At 45.7% G+C, this 19,093-nt stretch overlaps 1 protein-coding gene and 2 long non-coding RNA genes across 48 annotated transcripts in view; 1 reads left to right on the top strand and 2 right to left on the bottom strand.

Annotated features, from left to right (window-relative positions):
• The window catches only part of LOC118392418 (CUGBP Elav-like family member 2), a 241,449-nt gene that overhangs the window by 63,642 nt on the left and 158,714 nt on the right, over positions 1 to 19,093 (bottom strand). For all 32 annotated transcript variants that reach the window (XM_052492134.1, XM_052492129.1, XM_052492125.1 and 29 more), the window contains one exon: positions 13,883 to 14,079. In XM_052492134.1, coding sequence (XP_052348094.1) covers positions 13,883 to 14,079 — 197 coding nt within the window. The remainder of the gene's footprint in view (positions 1 to 13,882; positions 14,080 to 19,093) is intronic.
• On the top strand, positions 5,474 to 6,490 carry LOC127914615 (uncharacterized). Of its 9 annotated transcripts, none has more exons than XR_008089071.1 (4): positions 5,474 to 5,602; positions 5,645 to 5,686; positions 5,927 to 6,254; positions 6,297 to 6,387. It is a non-coding gene; the product is annotated as an uncharacterized LOC127914615 (long non-coding RNA). The 9 variants fall into 9 exon arrangements; XR_008089073.1 differs by having other exon boundaries at positions 5,557 to 5,686; positions 5,927 to 5,968; positions 6,011 to 6,254; XR_008089075.1 differs by having other exon boundaries at positions 5,557 to 5,686; positions 5,927 to 6,052; positions 6,095 to 6,254.
• LOC127914616 (uncharacterized) lies at positions 5,729 to 7,033 on the bottom strand. Of its 7 annotated transcripts, XR_008089082.1 has the most exons (5): positions 6,861 to 7,033; positions 6,699 to 6,738; positions 6,491 to 6,574; positions 5,819 to 6,280; positions 5,729 to 5,746 (listed from the first exon to the last, which is right to left on the bottom strand). It is a non-coding gene; the product is annotated as an uncharacterized LOC127914616 (long non-coding RNA). The 7 variants fall into 7 exon arrangements; XR_008089083.1 differs by lacking the exons at positions 6,699 to 6,738; positions 6,861 to 7,033 and adding an exon at positions 6,617 to 6,661 and having other exon boundaries at positions 5,730 to 5,746; XR_008089079.1 differs by lacking the exon at positions 6,699 to 6,738 and having other exon boundaries at positions 5,731 to 5,746.

Raw genomic sequence — 19,093 nt, 5'->3', positions numbered from 1 at the left:
GTTGTGATGCCCATGGTGTGGGGCCTGTGTATGGACAGGTTTGAGCTTCGTATTAGCACTGTTGTCATTCCCATAGTGTAGAGGCTGTATGGAAGGGTTAGCCCAGAGTCTGGCAATATATGTGTATTGTGGTTCCCAAAGCACACAGCCTATTTAGCTTTTATTGTGTTATCATAGGTATGGGGGGTTAGCGTGTTAGTGGTGTGTATTGTGAATCCCTAGCATTAGTGTTGTATCAGTGTTTAGCATTAAGGTCTTAGCCTAGCGTAGGCCTATTGTGATCCCCATATGGTAGGGCCTGTGTATGGGATGGTAAGTGTAGCAGTAGTGGTGTGTATTGTGATTCTCATAGCATAGGGCCTGTGAGGGCTAGCGATGCGACGTGTGGTTGACTGTCCCTGTTGGTGTGCTGTCAGGAAGAGGATCAAAGAGCAGAGCATAGTTCTCACACACTAAGGCTGTGTTTAGACAAGCAGCCCCATTTTTCCATTAATTGGTCTTTTGACCAATCACAGCAGGTCTCTTCAAATCAGCTCTTTTTCACATCAGGTCTTTTTCGGTGCGTATGTGATTGGTCAAAAGAACAATTAGTAAACTTTTTTTTTTTTAAAGATCAGAATTGGGCTCATGCAAAACACATGCACAAAACTAGCAGTAGTGTACTCAATGCTGTGTTCGAGATCACCTAAAGCCAGACCGATTTAAGACCGAGACAGGAGGAGGGGCGAGACTGAGTCAAGACCGAGTCAAGACCAAGACAGGAGGAGGGGCGAGACCGAGTCAAGACCAAGACAGGAGGAGGGGCAAGACCGAGTCAAGACCAAGACAGGAGGAGGGGCAAGACCGAGTCAAGACCAAGACAGGAGGAGGGGCGAGACCGAGTCAAGACCAAGACAGGAGGAGGGGCGAGACCGAGTCAAGACCAAGACCGGAGGAGGGGCGAGACCGAGTCAAGACCAAGACCGAGAGCGGAGGAGGGGCGAAACCGAGTCAAGACCGAGAGCGGAGGAGGGGCGAGACCTAGTCAAGACCGAGAGCGGAGGAGGGGCGAGACCGAGTCAAGACCGAGAGCGGAGGAGGGGCGAGACTGAGTCAAGACCGAGAGCGGAGGAGGGGCGAGTCCGAGTCAAGACCGAGAGCGGAGGAGGGGCGAGACTGAGTCAAGACCGAGAGCGGAGGAGGGGCGAGACTGAGTCAAGACCGAGAGCGGAGGAGGGGCGAGACCGAGTCAAGACCGAGAGCGGAGGAGGGGCGAGTCCGAGTCAAGACCGAGAGCGGAGGAGGGGCGAGACCGAGTCAAGACCGAGAGCGGAGGAGGGGCGAGACCGAGTCAAGACCGAGAGCGGAGGAGGGGCGAGTCCGAGTCAAGACCGAGAGCGGAGGAGGGGCGAGTCCGAGTCAAGACCGAGAGCGGAGGAGGGGCGAGTCCGAGTCAAGACCGAGAGCGGAGGAGGGGCGAGACCGAGTCAAGACCGAGAGCGGAGGAGGGGCGAGACCGAGTCAAGACCGAGAGCGGAGGAGGGGCGAGACCGAGTCAAGACCGAGAGCGGAGGAGGGGCGAGACCGAGTCAAGACCGAGAGCGGAGGAGGGGCGAGACCGAGTCAAGACCGAGAGCGGAGGAGGGGCGAGACCGAGTCAAGACCGAGAGCGGAGGAGGGGCGTCAGCCTTCTTGAAGGACAGCAGGTGTTAACAAAGAGGATGTTGTTGTGAATGTGTTAGTTTTCTCTCTTTCCAAGAATAATGATCATCATCTGGTGAGTGGAACTGTATTTTTTTATTCAAGTGCGTTTGTGGTGTTAGCCATCTCCTTGAAAATAACTTGGTGTGTGAAACATTGTTGCATTTAAAGTGGAACTGACAGCATTTTAGCAACATGAAATCTTATTACAATCTGTTCATCTACACCACCAGGAAGAATGACACTTTAAAAAAGAAAATTCTGACAAGTGACCACTTAGATATGGTCATATTCATAGATTCTTAGAATGTTTGGTTATTACGTACAGTAAGGCATTTGTGAAAAGTCTATAGCAATATAGAGTGGGAAAGTGACCGTGAGATTGGACAATTAATAGACTCTGCAGTAAATAAAACCAAATAAAAACATCTGTCTTGTCCAGGACTGGAGTCTACACAGGCCGGTGCACTATAGCCAATCAGAGCTACAGTAGGCTTTTATACAAACAAGCCATTTGTCACAGTGTTTACAGTTAGTAGGACCTTCCATCATTCACACTGAACTGGACTGTGTGTTTACAGTCAGTAGGACCTTCCATCATTCACACTGAACTGGACTGTGTGTTTACAGTCAGTAGGACCTTCCATCATTCACACTGAACTGGACTGTGTGTTTACAGTCAGTAGGACCTTCCATCATTCACACTGAACTGGACTGTGTGTTTACAGTCAGTAGCAACAGCGTGACTTTAGATCATTAGAACACATTCACCAAATGCCACAAAATACACCTGAATGGATTTCTGCAAATATGTAAATACCACAGGAGTCCTGTTACATTTGGGGACTTTACAGTCCTATTGAGCAAACAACTATGAAACGGTAGGGTCTCTATCCCCCAGTTATGCACATCAACAACTAATACTAGCCAGAGCAAGATATCCTAAAATCTAACAAAGGAATATTAGATAAACCCTCTCAAACCTTTTCAGCTAGTTGGCCGTCAAAATTGCACTGATAAACGATGAGGAATTGTAGCCTCCACGTTCTTATGCAGCTTGCCTACCAATGCATGCTTGTCCCAATCAAGCACCCAAGCTAACTGGCTAAAGTTACCTAGTTTTCTACTTCCAGACACAAATGAGACAACAACTCACTCTGACCATTTTACTCACCTTGAATAGCTATGACCTTTTTCCTACTTTTACTTACACGGTCATATTCGGCAAGTGTTGGCCATTCGTAAATTCATTAGTTGTTCTGCACTATGGCACACTCAGACGAGAAGGCTCTGAAATCAGAGTAGATGTTTTTATTTATCCTCTAAGCAAGTCAGTTCGGAACAAATTCTTATTTACAATGACGGCCTACACCAGCCAAACTCGGACGACACTAGGCCAATTGTGCGCCACCCTACGGGACTCCCAATCACAGCCAGTTGTGATACAGTCTGGTTTCGAACCAGGTTGTCTGTATTGACGCCTCTAGCACGGAGATGCAGTGTCTTAGACCACCGGCCCACTTGGGAGCCCAGACAGCCAGAGGGAATTTGCGAATGCAAGATATATGCTAACTGGAGTTGTTCTTGCTAGCTCACCAAATGACACCTGCATCTCTAGCTGTGTACAGCCACTGAAAAACGAGATGAGGGGAAAAAGTCAGCTGCTCACCCACTCCTCTAATGGGATGTCATGACATCCTCCTAGCAGCTAGCTTGCTATCTATCCAGCTAACATTAGGCTCTGTGTTTTTAGCTTGCTACATAAATAGATATTCTAGCCTACGAGCCACGTTATAACCGACTTGTGATCATTGCCCTTGCTGGTTTGATTGTATTTACATTCCCATCCTTAGCCTACATTCGTCAATTTTTTGTCCAGAATATTGAGTCATTGAAACTGAAATCCCAAATGGAGGCAGTAAACAACGTACCAGGCCAGATGTGATTTACAACCTGACAGCAATATGTTTTGGACTTCCAAGAAATGTATTGGGGAATTATATTAATCATGCATTGAACTGCATCCATCTATTCTGCCAACAATGCCTTACTCTATGTCATGGAAATTTGATTCCAATATACCTATTTTTAAAACCTCTCATAAAGAGGGTTTTGTAGCATAAACTGGGAATTTGATATTTTTGACTGATATTATGATTTTCTGCTCGTTTCATATCTGCAAAGTAGTTACAACTCTGTCAGTTCCACTTTAAACTTTTGGTCCCTGGTTACTTTGTGTGCTAAACGTGAAATGTTTTTTTGCATTGGGAAGTAATAGTCAATTGGGAAATGCTTAATGTTTTTGTATTTTTATGAATGGGACCTACTGGTTTATGGACTGCTTATCCTTTAACATTGCTGTGTTTGACTGCTGTCTTTCCATCGGCCCTATGCAGTGGTGTAGTGGTTTCTGGAGAAGTAGGAAAACAAATAGTTCTCAGACCAGCCCAGCTGTAACGGCTGTTGGAAGGAGTGGAGGACCAAGGTGCAGCGTGGTCCATGTTCATCTTTATTATTTGAACTGAACACTGATTAACAAACATAACAAAGAGAATGAACGAAAACCGAAACAGTCCTGTCTGGTGCAGAAAGACACAAAACAACTACCCAAAAAAAAACATGTGGGGAAAAAGCTACCTAAGTATGGTTCTCAATCAGAGACAACGATAGACAGCTGCCTCTGATGTAGAACCACACCGGCCAAACAACAAAGAAATACAAAACATAGAAAATGAACATAGAATGCCCACCCTAGTCACACCAGCAAAGGAAAGGCATCCCTTTTCCTTCTGTTTTTCATGAGTTTTCCTGCAGATTTTAACTCTCAAAATCACAACATGTTTAAATAGAAAAATATACTAAAATGTGATTTTCTAAGTCCACAACAATGCTTAAACTACATCAATCTGATTGGGTGGGCCTGTCAGCGCCTGGCTCCCCATTGGGTGGGCTTCTGTCCACCCAGGCCCACCGATGTCTACAACCCTGATGCAAACAGCGCATGTTGACAATTGTGCATCACAAATAGCCTACTAACCAACACTTCGGACTTAACTTTTTCAATACCTGGTTTACATACCCATTGTTGCCTTAGTTAGCATTTACTGGTAGATATCATAAGTTGAAATGTCTTACATACCTACCCGCTAACGATGTCATTCTTCTGTGAGCTGCTCCTTGCCAAAACACGTTGAGCTGCACACTTCCTGCCTGCACATGCTACTCCTCTGAAACTAGGCTATGTGCACGGCACACAAGAATACTGTATATTTCACGTGCTTAGCGATTGTGAGGGCTAATTTATGCATGATTTCTATTGTACTACGTAATTGATAAGTCGTATACCTCCACTACACTACTTTGATACGCATCAGTAGGGATTAAGAAGTCAGTATACGCAATGCCCACTGACAAAAGTGTGTATACAGTTTATACCCGCGTATAGCCCCCCCAACACCACTGGCCCTTTGTGTTTTAGAAAAATGTCCACCCTCCTACATGAGTGTACTAGTATTACAGTTGCTGTCCTTTCAGAATCACCAACCTGTCACACACTGAAGGCCTATAGGTTCACCACTGTCACACACTGAAGACCTATAGGTTCACCACTGTACTAACCTGTCACACTGAAGACCAATAGGTTCACCACTGTACTAACCTGTCACACACTGAAAACCTATAGGTTCACCACTGTACTAACCTGTTACACTGAAGACCTATAGGTTCACCACTGTCACACACTGAAGACCTATAGGTTCACCACTGTACTAACCTGTCACACACTGAAGACCTATAGGTTCACCACTGTACTAACCTGTCACACACTGAAGACCTATAGGTTCACCACTGTACTAACCTGTCACACACTGAAGACCTATAGGTTCACCACTGTATTAACCTGTCACACACTGAAGGCCTATAGGTTCACCACTGTACTAACCTGTCACACACTGAAGGCCTATAGGTTCACCACTGTATTAACCTGTCACACACTGAAGGCCTATAGGTTCACCACTGTACTAACCTGTCACACACTGAAAACCTATAGGTTCACCACTGTACTAACCTGTTACACTGAAGACCTATAGGTTCACCACTGTCACACACTGAAGACCTATAGGTTCACCACTGTACTAACCTGTCACACACTGAAGACCTATAGGTTCACCACTGTACTAACCTGTCACACACTGAAGACCTATAGGTTCACCACTGTACTAACCTGTCACACACTGAAGACCTATAGGTTCACCACTGTATTAACCTGTCACACACTGAAGGCCTATAGGTTCACCACTGTACTAACCTGTCACACACTGAAGGCCTATAGGTTCACCACTGTATTAACCTGTCACACACTGAAGGCCTATAGGTTCACCACTGTACTAACCTGTCACACACTGAAGGCCTATAGGTTCACCACTGTATTAACCTGTCACACACTGAAGACCTATAGGTTCACCACTGTACTAACCTGTCACACACTGAAGACCTATAGGTTCACCACTGTATTAACCTGTCACACACTGAAGACCTATAGGTTCACCACTGTACTAACCTGTCACACACTGAAGGTCGATAGGTTCACCACTGTACTAACCTGTCACACACTGAAGGCCTATAGGTTCACCACTGTACTAACCTGTCACACACTGAAGACCTATAGGTTCACCACTGTACTAACCTGTCACACACTGAAGACCTATAGGTTCACCACTGTATTAACCTGTCACACACTGAAGGCCTATAGGTTCACCACTGTACTAACCTGTCACACACTGAAGACCTATAGGTTCACCACTGTACTAACCTGTCACACACTGAAGACCTATAGGTTCACCACTGTACTAACCTGTTACACACTGAAGACCTATAGGTTCACCACTGTACTAACCTGTCACACACTGAAGGCCTATAGGTTCACCACTGTACTAACCTGTTACACACTGAAGACGTATAGGTTCACCACTGTACTAACCTGTCACACTGAAGACCAATAGGTTCACCACTGTACTAACCTGTCAAACTGAAGACCTATAGGTTCACCACTGTACTAACCTGTCACACACTGAAGACCAATAGGTTCACCACTGTACTAACCTGTCAAACTGAAGACCTATAGGTTCACCACTGTACTAACCTGTCACACTGAAGACCAATAGGTTCACCACTGTACTAACCTGTCAAACTGAAGACCTATAGGTTCACCACTGTACTAACCTGTCACACACTGAAGACCTATAGGTTCACCACTGTACTAACCTGTCACACACTGAAGACCTATAGGTTCACCACTGTACTAACCTGTCACACACTGAAGGCCTATAGGTTCACCACTGTACTAACCTGTCATACTGAAGACCTATCGGTTCCCCACTGTACTAACCTGTCACACACTGAAGACCTATAGGTTCACCACTGTCACACACTGAAGACCTATAGGTTTACCACTGTAGAAACATGTCTATAATAGATATAAAGACTGTCTTAATGTTTCCAGAAAGGAGTGTATATATTTGGCCTGGTGAAGTGGTTTTATGTGCTGACTCCGAAAAAATGACTAGTCCTTTCTGTTGGAGACAGATTCCAGACAGAGTACAAATGTATCCAAGACCGAGACACTCAATATCTGGTCTGGAGACCAGTCTGGAGTACTACAACACGGAGTGTACTGTGAATAGCCTCTCTCTCAACATTTATATGAAGGCCAACAAGGTATAGAATACACCACACACACACGACACTAGACATACACACGCATGCACCAAACACACAGAGGTGAAAGAAAATATACACACACACACACATGCGCAAAATGCAGAGAGAGGGGAGGGGGGAGTAGAGAGCAGCCAGTGAGAGGAATAGAGATTAGGAGAGAGACGGTGTTCATAAATGCTTTATATCTACTGAAGGAGCCTTATACTGTCAATAACACCATCCACAAGTCCACGCCATCATATTAGACAGAGAGAGGAGAGGGGGGAGTAGAGAGCAGCCAGTGAGAGGAATAGAGATTAGGAGAGAGACGGTGTTCATAAATGCTTTATATCTACTGAAGGAGCCTTATACTGTCAATAACACCATCCACAAGTCCACGCCATCATATTAGACAGAGAGAGGGGAGGGGGGAGTAGAGAGCAGCCAGTGAGAGGAATAGAGATTAGGAGAGAGACAGTGTTCATAAATGCTTTATATCTACTGAAGGAGCCTTATACTGTCAATAACACCATCCACAAGTCCACGCCATCATATTAGACAGAGAGAGGGGAGGGGGGAGTAGAGAGCAGCCAGTGAGAGGAATAGAGATTAGGAGAGAGACGGTGTTCATAAATGCTTTATATCTACTGAAGGAGCCTTTGGACTGCACAAAAAACCTGTGCCCTTCTCATACTGTCAATAACAACATCCACAACCACAGGTCCACACCATCATCGTAGACAGAGAGAGAGGAGGGGAGAGGAAAAATAAAAGATGAGGGAGGGGGGGAGAGGCATGGATTGAAGGAGAGGGGTAAGAGAAGAGAGGACTGGCATGGAGGGAGGGATGAGGGAGGGAGGGGGTGAAGAGGCATGGATGGAAGGAGAGGGGTAAGAGAAGAGAGGACTGGCATGGAGGGAGGGAGGGAGGGAGGGAGGGAGGGAGGGGGTGAAGAGGCATGGATGGAAGGAGAGGGGTAAGAGAAGAGAGGACTGGCATGGAGGGAGGGAGGGAGGTAGGTTCGGGGGGAGGGAGGGAGTGATGGAGGGAGGGAGGGAGGGGGTGAAAAAGAGCGGAAAGATTTCGTCAGATTGCAGATTGAGTGCAGCAAACGAGGAACAGAATGTTAGCATGGTTTATTAACAGGGAGGGGATAGAGGAGACAGCGCAATAGAGATGGAGAGGAATGAACAGCACTAATCTGGTCGTACAGAGCTAGATGGAGGAGATGAATGTGAGGGAGGGGAGTTAGAGGGCACTCTTCACTGGGCCCCAGCACCCAGGAAGAACCCCTTCACCCCCAGCCTCTGACCCACGTTAATTAACTCTGCTGTTGCAATTACTGACCACACCACCCTCTGGTTAGAGTGACTACACGGGAGAACACTATACACTGTGTGTGTGTGTGTGTGTGTGTGAGTGAGTGAGTGAGTGAGTGAGTGAGTGAGTGAGTGAGTGAGTGAGTGAGTGAGTGAGTGAGTGAGTGAGTGAGTGAGTGAGTGAGAGAGAGAGAGAGAGAGAGAGAGAGAGAGAGAGAGAGAGAGAGAGAGAGAGAGAGAGAGAGAGAGAGAGAGAGAGAAATAGATCATACTCAATAAAGTAGGAGAGGAGTGGATTGATAGAGTGGGAAGAGAGTGAGAGAAGGGGGTTGGGAGGTACATTCAGCCATTATAAAATCCACCTGCAGTCGCTCACTAATTGGACTTGGGTAGACCGCTAACACAGCGAATGTCTTGTTATGGCAATCTAATTGGCTGTGCTGCTTTAGGAAAGAATGAAATAAATCAGTGTTCTGACTCCGGTCGGCCCGGTCTCTACTGAATCCATTAGAGGAGATAATTGTGTTGGGAGGCAAAGCGTTTGTCGAGCGTTACCTCAGTGTTGAGGGAGAATGCGGTTGAATTAGAATTGTAAAGGTGAATGTGTGCCATTGGAAAGCTGGATGCCCCTGGATACTACAGTGGGAAACCCCAGAGTGGTTGTACATGGAGAGTGGTGATGGAGAATCAGATACTGTGAGCTATTATTATATTTCAGCGTGTGTGTTGCTGATATGAAAAGTCGTTCTTTCAGACACCATGTCCAGAGAATTGTGCAGTATATACAACTTGCTAATGAAGACATTACACCCATTTTGTGTGTCCTCCATGAGGACAGGCGCGATCATTAAGATTAATGACATAGTATGTCCCCTGACAACACACACACACACACACACACACACACACACACACACACACACACACACACACACACACACACACACACACACACACACACACACACACACACAACTGTGCTGTACGCACCCGGCTAGATAACAGATGCAAACAAACCTGGGATGCAAACTGTTGTTGAGAGAGGAGGACTGTCTTTGTTTACCCCTCTGGCCCTCTCTCCTCCCTCTCTCCTCCCTCTCTCATCCCCCTCTCTCAGTGCTAAATCAAATTCTCTCTTGCTCTCTCCACTCATCTGTTTATTGACACTTAACACATTAAAGCAACAGCAGCCAAACTAAACTGTCCAGACTGCACTGGCCAGCGTTCACACAGACACACACAGCATCCATCAGATCGTCCAGTCCAGACTCAACTCACCTAGCAGCTGCCCTTCCTGCAGAATAACCATCGAAAGACAACAAGACCACTCCAACACTGTCTACAAACTCACTGATGTAAAATGTATTCATTGTGCCATCTTTTACATGGAAAATGGAGGAAAACATTTTCTAGAAGCATCAGTAACAGTATGTGTATGGTGGAATATGTGTGTCAACTGGAAATGTGTATCTACCATCAATGGATTAGAGAATAATGGAGAGAGAGAGAGAGAGAGAGAGAGAGAGAGAGAGAGAGAGAGAGAGAGAGAGAGAGAGAGAGAGAGAGAGAGAGAGAGAGAGAGAGAGAGAGAGAGAGAGAGAAAATAAAATAAAACTCCACTTCACAAATCCAAATTACTCTAGTAATAGTCAAGAGAGAAGGAGAGCTGTTGACCCGGCCTCTGGATCGCGAAGGGCGATGGAGCACACTCTCTCAACCATCTAACTGAGACCACTCTGAAAATATGGTCATTAATTTAAGCTAAACAGACCGGGGGGAAAGGGGCACATTTTCCTTGACACCAATGAAATGAGAATTGGCTCCAGTGCAACTGTGGAGCCGAGAGGGGCCATTGCGGCTCCACCGTGTGTGAGGGCTCTGACAAGGCCATGTCGCGCTAGAGAGTTCTTATGCAATGACGAGAAAACAACAGCGCCTAAAGCCTGGGAATATACAAGCCTAGACAGAGCTCTATCAAACAGTCAGAGAAAGAGAGAGAACGAGAGATGGAGAGATTGTTGAGTGTTTACAGTCTCAAGGAAGAGAGGAGAGGCTGTTTTCCCTACTTAAAGTAAAGTGTCTATGAGTGACACTCTCCCACACTTTGACTCATCAACCAGAGAAATCAGAACGACTCAAGGGCTTAGCGACAGAGTAAGACAAAATGGAGGAAGAGAGGAGAGGCTGATGAGAGCAATGTTTTGGTCTCACAACGAGGAAGAGAAGTCATCCAGAGGTTAGGGACACAGACAGAGGAGGAGAAAGAGAGAGCGAGAGAGACACATAAGCATGAACACACTCAGACACAAACACATAGCGCATGACAGTGAGTTGAGGCCGAATGATTTGATTTGGGTATGTCACTGTCTCCCCTTGGCAGACTGCTGAATTGCTGTGTCAAGGCTTGTGGAAGCTTGTGACTCAGAAAGAGGGAGAGGGATGGAGAGAGGTGAGGGTAAACAGAGAGCGAACAGAGAGATGCTGTGGGGATGGGGAGGTGAGGGAAAACAGAGAGATGCTGTGGGGATGGGGAGGTGAGGGAAAACAGAGAGATGCTGTGGGGATGGGGAGGTGAGGGAAAACAGAGAGATGCTGTGGGGATGGGGAGGTGAGGGAAAACAGAGAGATGCTGTGGGGATGGGGAGGTGAGGGAAAACAGAGAGATGCTGTGGGGATGGGGAGGTGAGGGAAAACAGAGAGATGCTGTGGGGATGGGGAGGTGAGGGAAAACAGAGAGATGCTGTGGGGATGGGGAGGTGAGGGAAAACAGAGAGATGCTGTGGGGATGGGGAGGTGAGGGAAAACAGAGAGATGCTGTGGGGATGGGGAGGTGAGGGAAAACAGAGAGATGCTGTGGGGATGGGGAGGTGAGGGAAAACAGAGAGATGCTGTGGGGATGGGGAGGTGAGGGAAAACAGAGAGATGCTGTGGAGATGGGGAGGTGAGGGAAAACAGAGAGATGCTGTGGGGATGGGGAGGTGAGGGAAAACAGAGAGATGCTGTGGAGATGGGGAGGTGAGGGAAAACAGAGAGATGCTGTGGGGATGGGGAGGTGAGGGAAAACAGAGAGATGCTGTGGAGATGGGGAGGTGAGGGAAAACTCTTGCTCCCCTTCCATTCTTCCTTTTTATTTCTTGATTTGGTGAAGATAAATAAAATATGACAAACAGGTGTGTCTGCAGAGGCCCTTAACAAAATCTCCTCTTTCTCCGTCTCCCTCTCATCCATACATCTTCCATCCGCCTACTCCCACTGTCTCCTCATGCTGCCTGTCATCACAGTGCATTCTGTTGCCTCTCTCTCTCTCTGTCTCTGTATGTGTGTGTGTCTCTCTCTCCCTCTGTCTCTGTCTCTGTCTCTGTGTGTGTGTTTGATGTGTGTCTGCTAATGTGGCCGGAGCATTGTCGGCTCTGCTGCCTCTTTTGTTTTCTCTCCGAATTGTTCATCAGGAAAAGGCAGATGAGATGAACATGTATATATATATTCATTGTGTTTTGTGTCAAAGACACAGTTTCAGAGAAATATCAGGCTGGCATTGATGGAATGTATTGGAGGTCGACCAATTAATCGGAATGGCCGATTAATTAGGTCCGATTTCAAGTTTTCATAACAATCGGAAATCTGTATTTTTGGGGGCCGATTTCCATTTATTATTGTTATTATTTTATACCTTTTATTTAACTAGGCAAGTCAGTTAAGAACACATTCCTATTTTCAATGACTGCCTAGGAACTGTGGGTTAACTGCAATGTTCAGGGGCAGAACGATAGATTTTCACCTTGTCAGCTCAGGGGTCCAATTTTGCAACCACACAGTTAACTAGTCCAACGCTCTAACCATTGCACTCCACGAGTAGCCTGCCTGTTACGCGAATGTAGTAGAAGCCAAGGTAAATTGCTAGCTAGCATTAAACTTATCTTATAAAAAACAATCAATCATAATCACTAGTTATAACTACTGATCCAGTTTAGCAGGCAATATTAACCAGGTGAAATTGTGTCATTTCTCTTGCGTTCATTGCATGCAGAGTCAGGGTATATGCAACAGTTTGGGCTGCCTGGCTCATTGCGAACTAATTTGCCAGAATTTTACGTAATTATGACATACATTGAAGGTTGTGCAATATAACAAGAATATTTAGACTAGATAAAATCCCGAACGGTTCCGTATTTCAATGAAAGAATAAACGTTTTGTTTTCGAAATGATCGTTTCAGGATTCGATCATATTAATGACCAAAGGCTCGTATTTCTGTGTGTTATTATGTTATAATTAAGTCTGATTTGATAGAGCAGTCTGACTGAGCTGCAGCAGGCCCGTAATCATTCATTCAAACAGCACTTTCATGCGTTTTGCCAGCAGCTCTTCGCAAGCACAGCGCTGTTTATGACTTCAAGCCTATCAGCCTAATGGCTGGTTTAACCAATGTGAAATGGCTAGCTAGTTAGCTGGGTGTGCGCTAATACTGTTTCAAACGTCACTCGCTTTTAGATTTGCCCCTACCTGGTTCCAGCCCAGGTAGGGGCAAGGAGGGGACGGAAGCTATACTGTTACACTGGCAATACTATAGTGCCTATAAGAACATCCAATAGTCAAAGGTATATGAAATACAAATGGTATAGAGAAATAGTCCTATAAATACTATATTAACTATAACTTAAAACCTCTTACCTTGGAATATTGAAGTCTCATGTTAAAGGAACCACCAACTTTCATTTGTTCTCATGTTCTGAGCAAGGAACTTAAACGTTAGCTTTTTTACATGGCACATATTACTTTCTTCTCCAACACTTTGTTTTTGCATTATTTAAACCAAATTGAATATGTTTCATTATTTCTTTGAGGCTAAATTGATTTTATTGATGTTTTATATTAAGTTAAAATAAGTGTTAATTCAGTATTGTTGTAATTGTCATTATTACAAATAAACAATTTTTTTTTTTAAATCGGCAGATTAATCGGTATCGGCTTTTTTGGTCCTTCAATAATCGGTATCGGCGTTGAAAAATCCTAATCGGTCGACCTATAGAATGTATCCATGTGTACTGTACAGTACGCCTTTGTGTTTATTCCTTACTTTTGCTCTGTAGCAAAAAAAAATCTTAGCTGTGAGTGAGTGATTCTCCATATTAACTCTTAACTTTGTTCGGCTGTGTGTGTGTGTGTGTGACTGTCTCTCTGCCATACCTTTGCTCTGTGGAGGGTTCTGGCTGCGGTCTCGGAGGATGTTGATCTGATAGACGGCGCCGTAGGGCTCAAACAGCTCCTTCAGCTCCTTCTCTGACCAGGAGCGAGGGATCTGGCCCACGAACATCTTGATGGCGTCTGGGTCGGGCTGGTCCGAATGCTCCAACGCCCCGTTCATCTTCCCGGCCGTGCCGTTACTGAAAAGAGACGACAGGGGGCGCTAGGTTACACAACAGATCACAGAAGCTACATCTGACTTGACATGGAAGACATTCTCAGGAAGATGGGAAGGAGAGGTCCACTGGGGTAGCAGCTGGTTCAAGGCTGGGTTCACTGTGTAACCTGTAACCTGATAATAATAATCCCACACCTTGAAAGTACGTCTTGGAGAACATAAATCCAAATTAGACGTCAAGATATCACCTCACCAATTGCGAGACACTTTATAGAACAAAATCCTTCTATTAATAAATTGCATTGCGTCGGGATGGAAAAGATTCATCCATCACGCAGAGTAGGTGACTTTGACAACACATTACTCCAAAGAGAAGCCACGTGATTATATACATCCAATGATCTATTTCCACACGGTTTAAACAAAGAATTAGATTCCACCTCCTTCCTATAAGCCACATTTACACTGTTACACACGGTATATATCAGATTCTGCATATCGTCTATGAGGTTGGCCACACATATTTATGAACGGCTGTGCCTGATGTCCTTCGCGGTGGGCTGTCACATTAATTGATGTGACGTATTTAGGGGAGCGGACACCTGCGGCGATTGATTGGTGAGTTGTTCTTCGTGCCCTCTCCCGTCCCCTATAATTCTGTCTCTCTTTGTGTCTCTCTTTGTGACTAATATGGATACAAGTAGACCAGAGGGGCCCTGATTGGCAGATGAGGTACAACCCTGATTAGAAGCACCTGCTGCTTAACTGTTGATCATTACAAATGCTGTTCTGGATGAAAGAACATTTGACCTACACAATGAAGAAGGCTGTAAAGCTGCAGTGTCTGTGTGCGTTATCCCTGAACTACACAATGAAGAAGGCTGTAAAGCTGAAGCGTCTGTGTGCGTTATCCCTGAACTACACAATGAAGAAGGCTGTAAAGCTGAAGTGTCTGTGTGCGTTATCCCTGAACTACACAATGAAGAAGGCTGTAAAGCTGAAGCGTCTGTGTGCGTTATCCCTGAACTACACAATGAAGAAGGCTGTAAAGCTGAAGTGTCTGTGTGCGTTATCCCTGAACTACACAATGAAGAAGGCTGTAAAGCTGAAGCGTCTGTGTGCGTTATCCCTGAACTACACAATGAAGAAGGCTGTAAAGCTGAAGTGTCTGTGTGCGTTATCCCTGAACTACACAATGAAGAAGGCTGTAAAGCTGAAGCGTCTGTGTGCGTTATCCCTGAACTACACAATGAAGAAGGCTGTAAAGCTGAAGTGTCTGTGTGCGTTATCCCTGAACTACACAATGAAGAAGGCTGTAAAGCTGAAGTGTCTGTGTGCGTTATCCCTGAACTACACAATGAAGAAGGCTGTAAAGCTGAAGCGTCTGTGTGCGTTATCCCTGAACTACACAATGAAGAAGGCTGTAAAGCTGAAGTGTCTGTGTGCGTTATCCCTGAACTACACAATGAAGAAGGCTGTAAAGCTGAAGCGTCTGTGTGCGTTATCCCTGAACTACACAATGAAGAAGGCTGTAAAGCTGAAGTGTCTGTGTGCGTTATCCCTGAACTACACAATGAAGAAGGCTGTAAAGCTGAAGTGTCTGTGTGCGTTATCCCTGAACTACACAATGAAGAAGGCTGTAAAGCTGAAGCGTCTGTGTGCGTTATCCCTGAACTACACAATGAAGAAGGCTGTAAAGCTGAAGCGTCTGTGTGCGTTATCCCTGAACTACACAATGAAGAAGGCTGTAAAGCTGAAGTGTCTGTGTGCGTTATCCCTGAACTACACAATGAAGAAGGCTGTAAAGCTGAAGCGTCTGTGTGCGTTATCCCTGAACTACACAATGAAGAAGGCTGTAAAGCTGAAGTGTCTGTGTGCGTTATCCCTGACCTACACAATGAAGAAGGCTGTAAAGCTGCAGTGTCTGTGTGCGTTATCCCTGAACTACACAATGAAGAAGGCTGTAAAGCTGAAGCGTCTGTGTGCGTTATCCCTGACCTACACAATGAAGAAGGCTGTAAAGCTGAAGTGTCTGTGTGCGTTATCCCTGAACTACACAATGAAGAAGGCTGTAAAGCTGAAGTGTCTGTGTGCGTTATCCCTGACCTACACAATGAAGAAGGCTGTAAAGCTGCAGTGTCTGTGTGCGTTATCCCTGAACTACACAATGAAGAAGGCTGTAAAGCTGAAGCGTCTGTGTGCGTTATCCCTGACCTACACAATGAAGAAGGCTGTAAAGCTGAAGTGTCTGTGTGCGTTATCCCTGAACTACACAATGAAGAAGGCTGTAAAGCTGAAGTGTCTGTGTGCGTTATCCCTGAACTACAAAATGAAGAAGGCTGTAAAGCTGAAGTGTCTGTGTGCGTTATCCCTGAACTACACAATGAAGAAGGCTGTAAAGCTGAAGTGTGTGTGTGCGTTATCCCTGACCTACACAATGAAGAAGGCTGTAAAGATGAAGCGTCTGTGTGCGTTATCCCTGAACTACACAATGAAGAAGGCTGCAAAGATGAAGCGTCTGTGTGCGTTATCCCTGAACTACACAATGAAGAAGGCTGTAAAGCTGAAGCGTCTGTGTGCGTTATCCCTGAACTACACAATGAAGAAGGCTGTAAAGCTGAAGCGTCTGTGTGCGTTATCCCTGAACTACACAATGAAGAAGGCTGTAAAGCTGAAGTGTGTGTGTGCGTTATCCCTGACCTACACAATGAAGAAGGCTGTAAAGCTGAAGCGTCTGTGTGCGTTATCCCTGAACTACACAATGAAGAAGGCTGTAAAGCTGAAGCGTCTGTGTGCGTTATCCCTGAACTACACAATGAAGAAGGCTGTAAAGCTGAAGCGTCTGTGTGCGTTATCCCTGAACTACACAATGAAGAAGGCTGTAAAGCTGAAGCGTCTGTGTGCGTTATCCCTGAACTACACAATGAAGAAGGCTGTAAAGCTGAAGTGTGTGTGTGCGTTATCCCTGACCTACACAATGAAGAAGGCTGTAAAGATGAAGTGTCTGTGTGCGTTATCCCTGAACTACACAATGAAGAAGGCTGCAAAGATGAAGCGTCTGTGTGCGTTATCCCTGAACTACACAATGAAGAAGGCTGTAAAGCTGAAGCGTCTGTGTGCGTTATCCCTGACGCAGTGAAACATTTAAAACCTTGAATAACGAAGTAAGATTTACGCAACATATTATTTTAGTGCGAACCCATTATACCTCTTTGTTCAGCTCAAATTGATAAACAGCACAATCCCTAGGAAGGGGAGATCTGTACATACATTATTTTTAATCCACATAACATGATTTCAAGAAAACAGATTCCCTCTGAGCAAGTAGGCCTAGCTCTGAGCAAGTAGGCCTAGCTCTGAGCAAGTAGGCCTAGCTCTGAGCAAGTAGGCCTAGCTCTGAGCAAGTAGGCCTAGCTCTGAGCAAGTACGCCTAGCTCTGAGCAAGTAGGCCTAGCTCTGAGCAAGTAGGCCTAGCTCTGAGCAAGTAGGCCTAGCTCTGAGCAAGTAGGCCTAGCTCTGAGCAAGTACGCCTAGCTCTGAGCAAGTAGGCCTAGCTCTGAGCAAGTAGGCCTAGCTCTGAGCAAGTAGGCCTAGCTCTGAGCAAGTAGGCCTAGCTCTGAGCAAGTAGGCCTAGCTCTGAGCAAGTAGGCCTAGCACTCCACTTTAAAAGTAGAAGATAAAAGAGGACAGCAACACCAGGGAATGTGTGGGTCTGTTTTTTTGGTTTTACTATCCTTGTAGGGGCCAGAAGTCCTTACAAGGAATATTAAAACAAGGACCATTTGGACAAGTGGGGACACTTCGAGGGTCCCCACAATTAAAAAGGGGTACGCTTAGGGTTAGAATTAGGGTTAGAATTAGAATTAGGGGTTAAGGTTCGGGAAAATGGGATTTTGAATCTGAATCAATTGTTTGATCCCAAAAAGGATAGTAAAACAAGTGTGTGTGTGTGTGTGTGTGTGTGTGTGTGTGTGTGTGTGTGTGTGTGTGTGTGTGTGTGTGTGTGTGTGTGTGTGTGTGTGTGTGTGTGTGTGTGTGTGTGTGTGTGTGTGTGTGTGTGTGTGTGTGTGTGTGTGTGTGTGTGTGTGTGTGTGTGTGTGTGTGCCTGTGTGTGTGTGTCTGTGTGTGTGTCTGTGTGTCTGTGTGTCTGTGTGTGTGTGTGTCTGTGTGTGTGTGTCTGTGTGTGTGTCTGTGTGTCTGTGTGTGTGTCTGTGTGTGTGTGTCTGTGTGTGTGTGTCTGTGTGTGTGTGTCTGTGTGTGTGTGTGTGTGTCTGTGTGTCTGTGTGTGTGTGCCTGTGTCTGTGTGTGTCTGTGTGTGTGTGTCTGTGTGTGTGTGTGTGTGTCTGTGTGTGGTGATGAGCAGAGGGAATGCGTGGTGTTAATTCAGGTCTCACTCTGTAGAAGGGATTTAGTCTGGGCCTGGACTGGACTGTATTACAAAACACTACATGACATGGTAACATAACACACACACACCATAGACTGTAAAGTCAGTTCATGTTTCTAAGTCTCTGTAACCTTTCTGCTTCTTTCTCTCTGCTCTGTAGTCAATGTTGTCACGAATCACATTCAATTGGCCTTGTGTGTGACAAATAAAAACTTGAACTCGGTAAGCTTTTTAAATAGAGAAAATCAACACTCTGTTGCAATACCTCAGCAGAGAAATGGTGTGTGCGACTGCGCACAGAAACACACACCCACGACTCCCTGAGGGAACAATCTGGGATCACAATGGCTTGTTTTACATCTTAACGATTTCTCTAAAACATCCGCCAGCCTCGAACAATCAGCACAGTTGCCATTGATCCCAGGGCCAGCTGCATGAATAGGGCTGGAACGTACCAGCACACACACAGTCCCAGTCTCCACTTCAGCCTGTGGTGCCACGGAACCAGACTACAAACCCAAACTAAACAAGCTAAAGTCCATGTGCTGCTTTTATCGCTCCACTTTCCCTGTTGTTATTCTCCACAGGAGAAAGGAGAGAGCATTATGTTGAGAGGCAGAAACAAAACATGCCCAAATCCCTTGCTTGG

The sequence above is a fragment of the Oncorhynchus keta genome, chromosome 33 (genome assembly GCF_023373465.1).
Source record: "Oncorhynchus keta strain PuntledgeMale-10-30-2019 chromosome 33, Oket_V2, whole genome shotgun sequence".
Classification (NCBI taxonomy): domain Eukaryota; kingdom Metazoa; phylum Chordata; class Actinopteri; order Salmoniformes; family Salmonidae; genus Oncorhynchus; species Oncorhynchus keta.
This window is presented reverse-complemented; position numbering and strand designations above follow the sequence as displayed.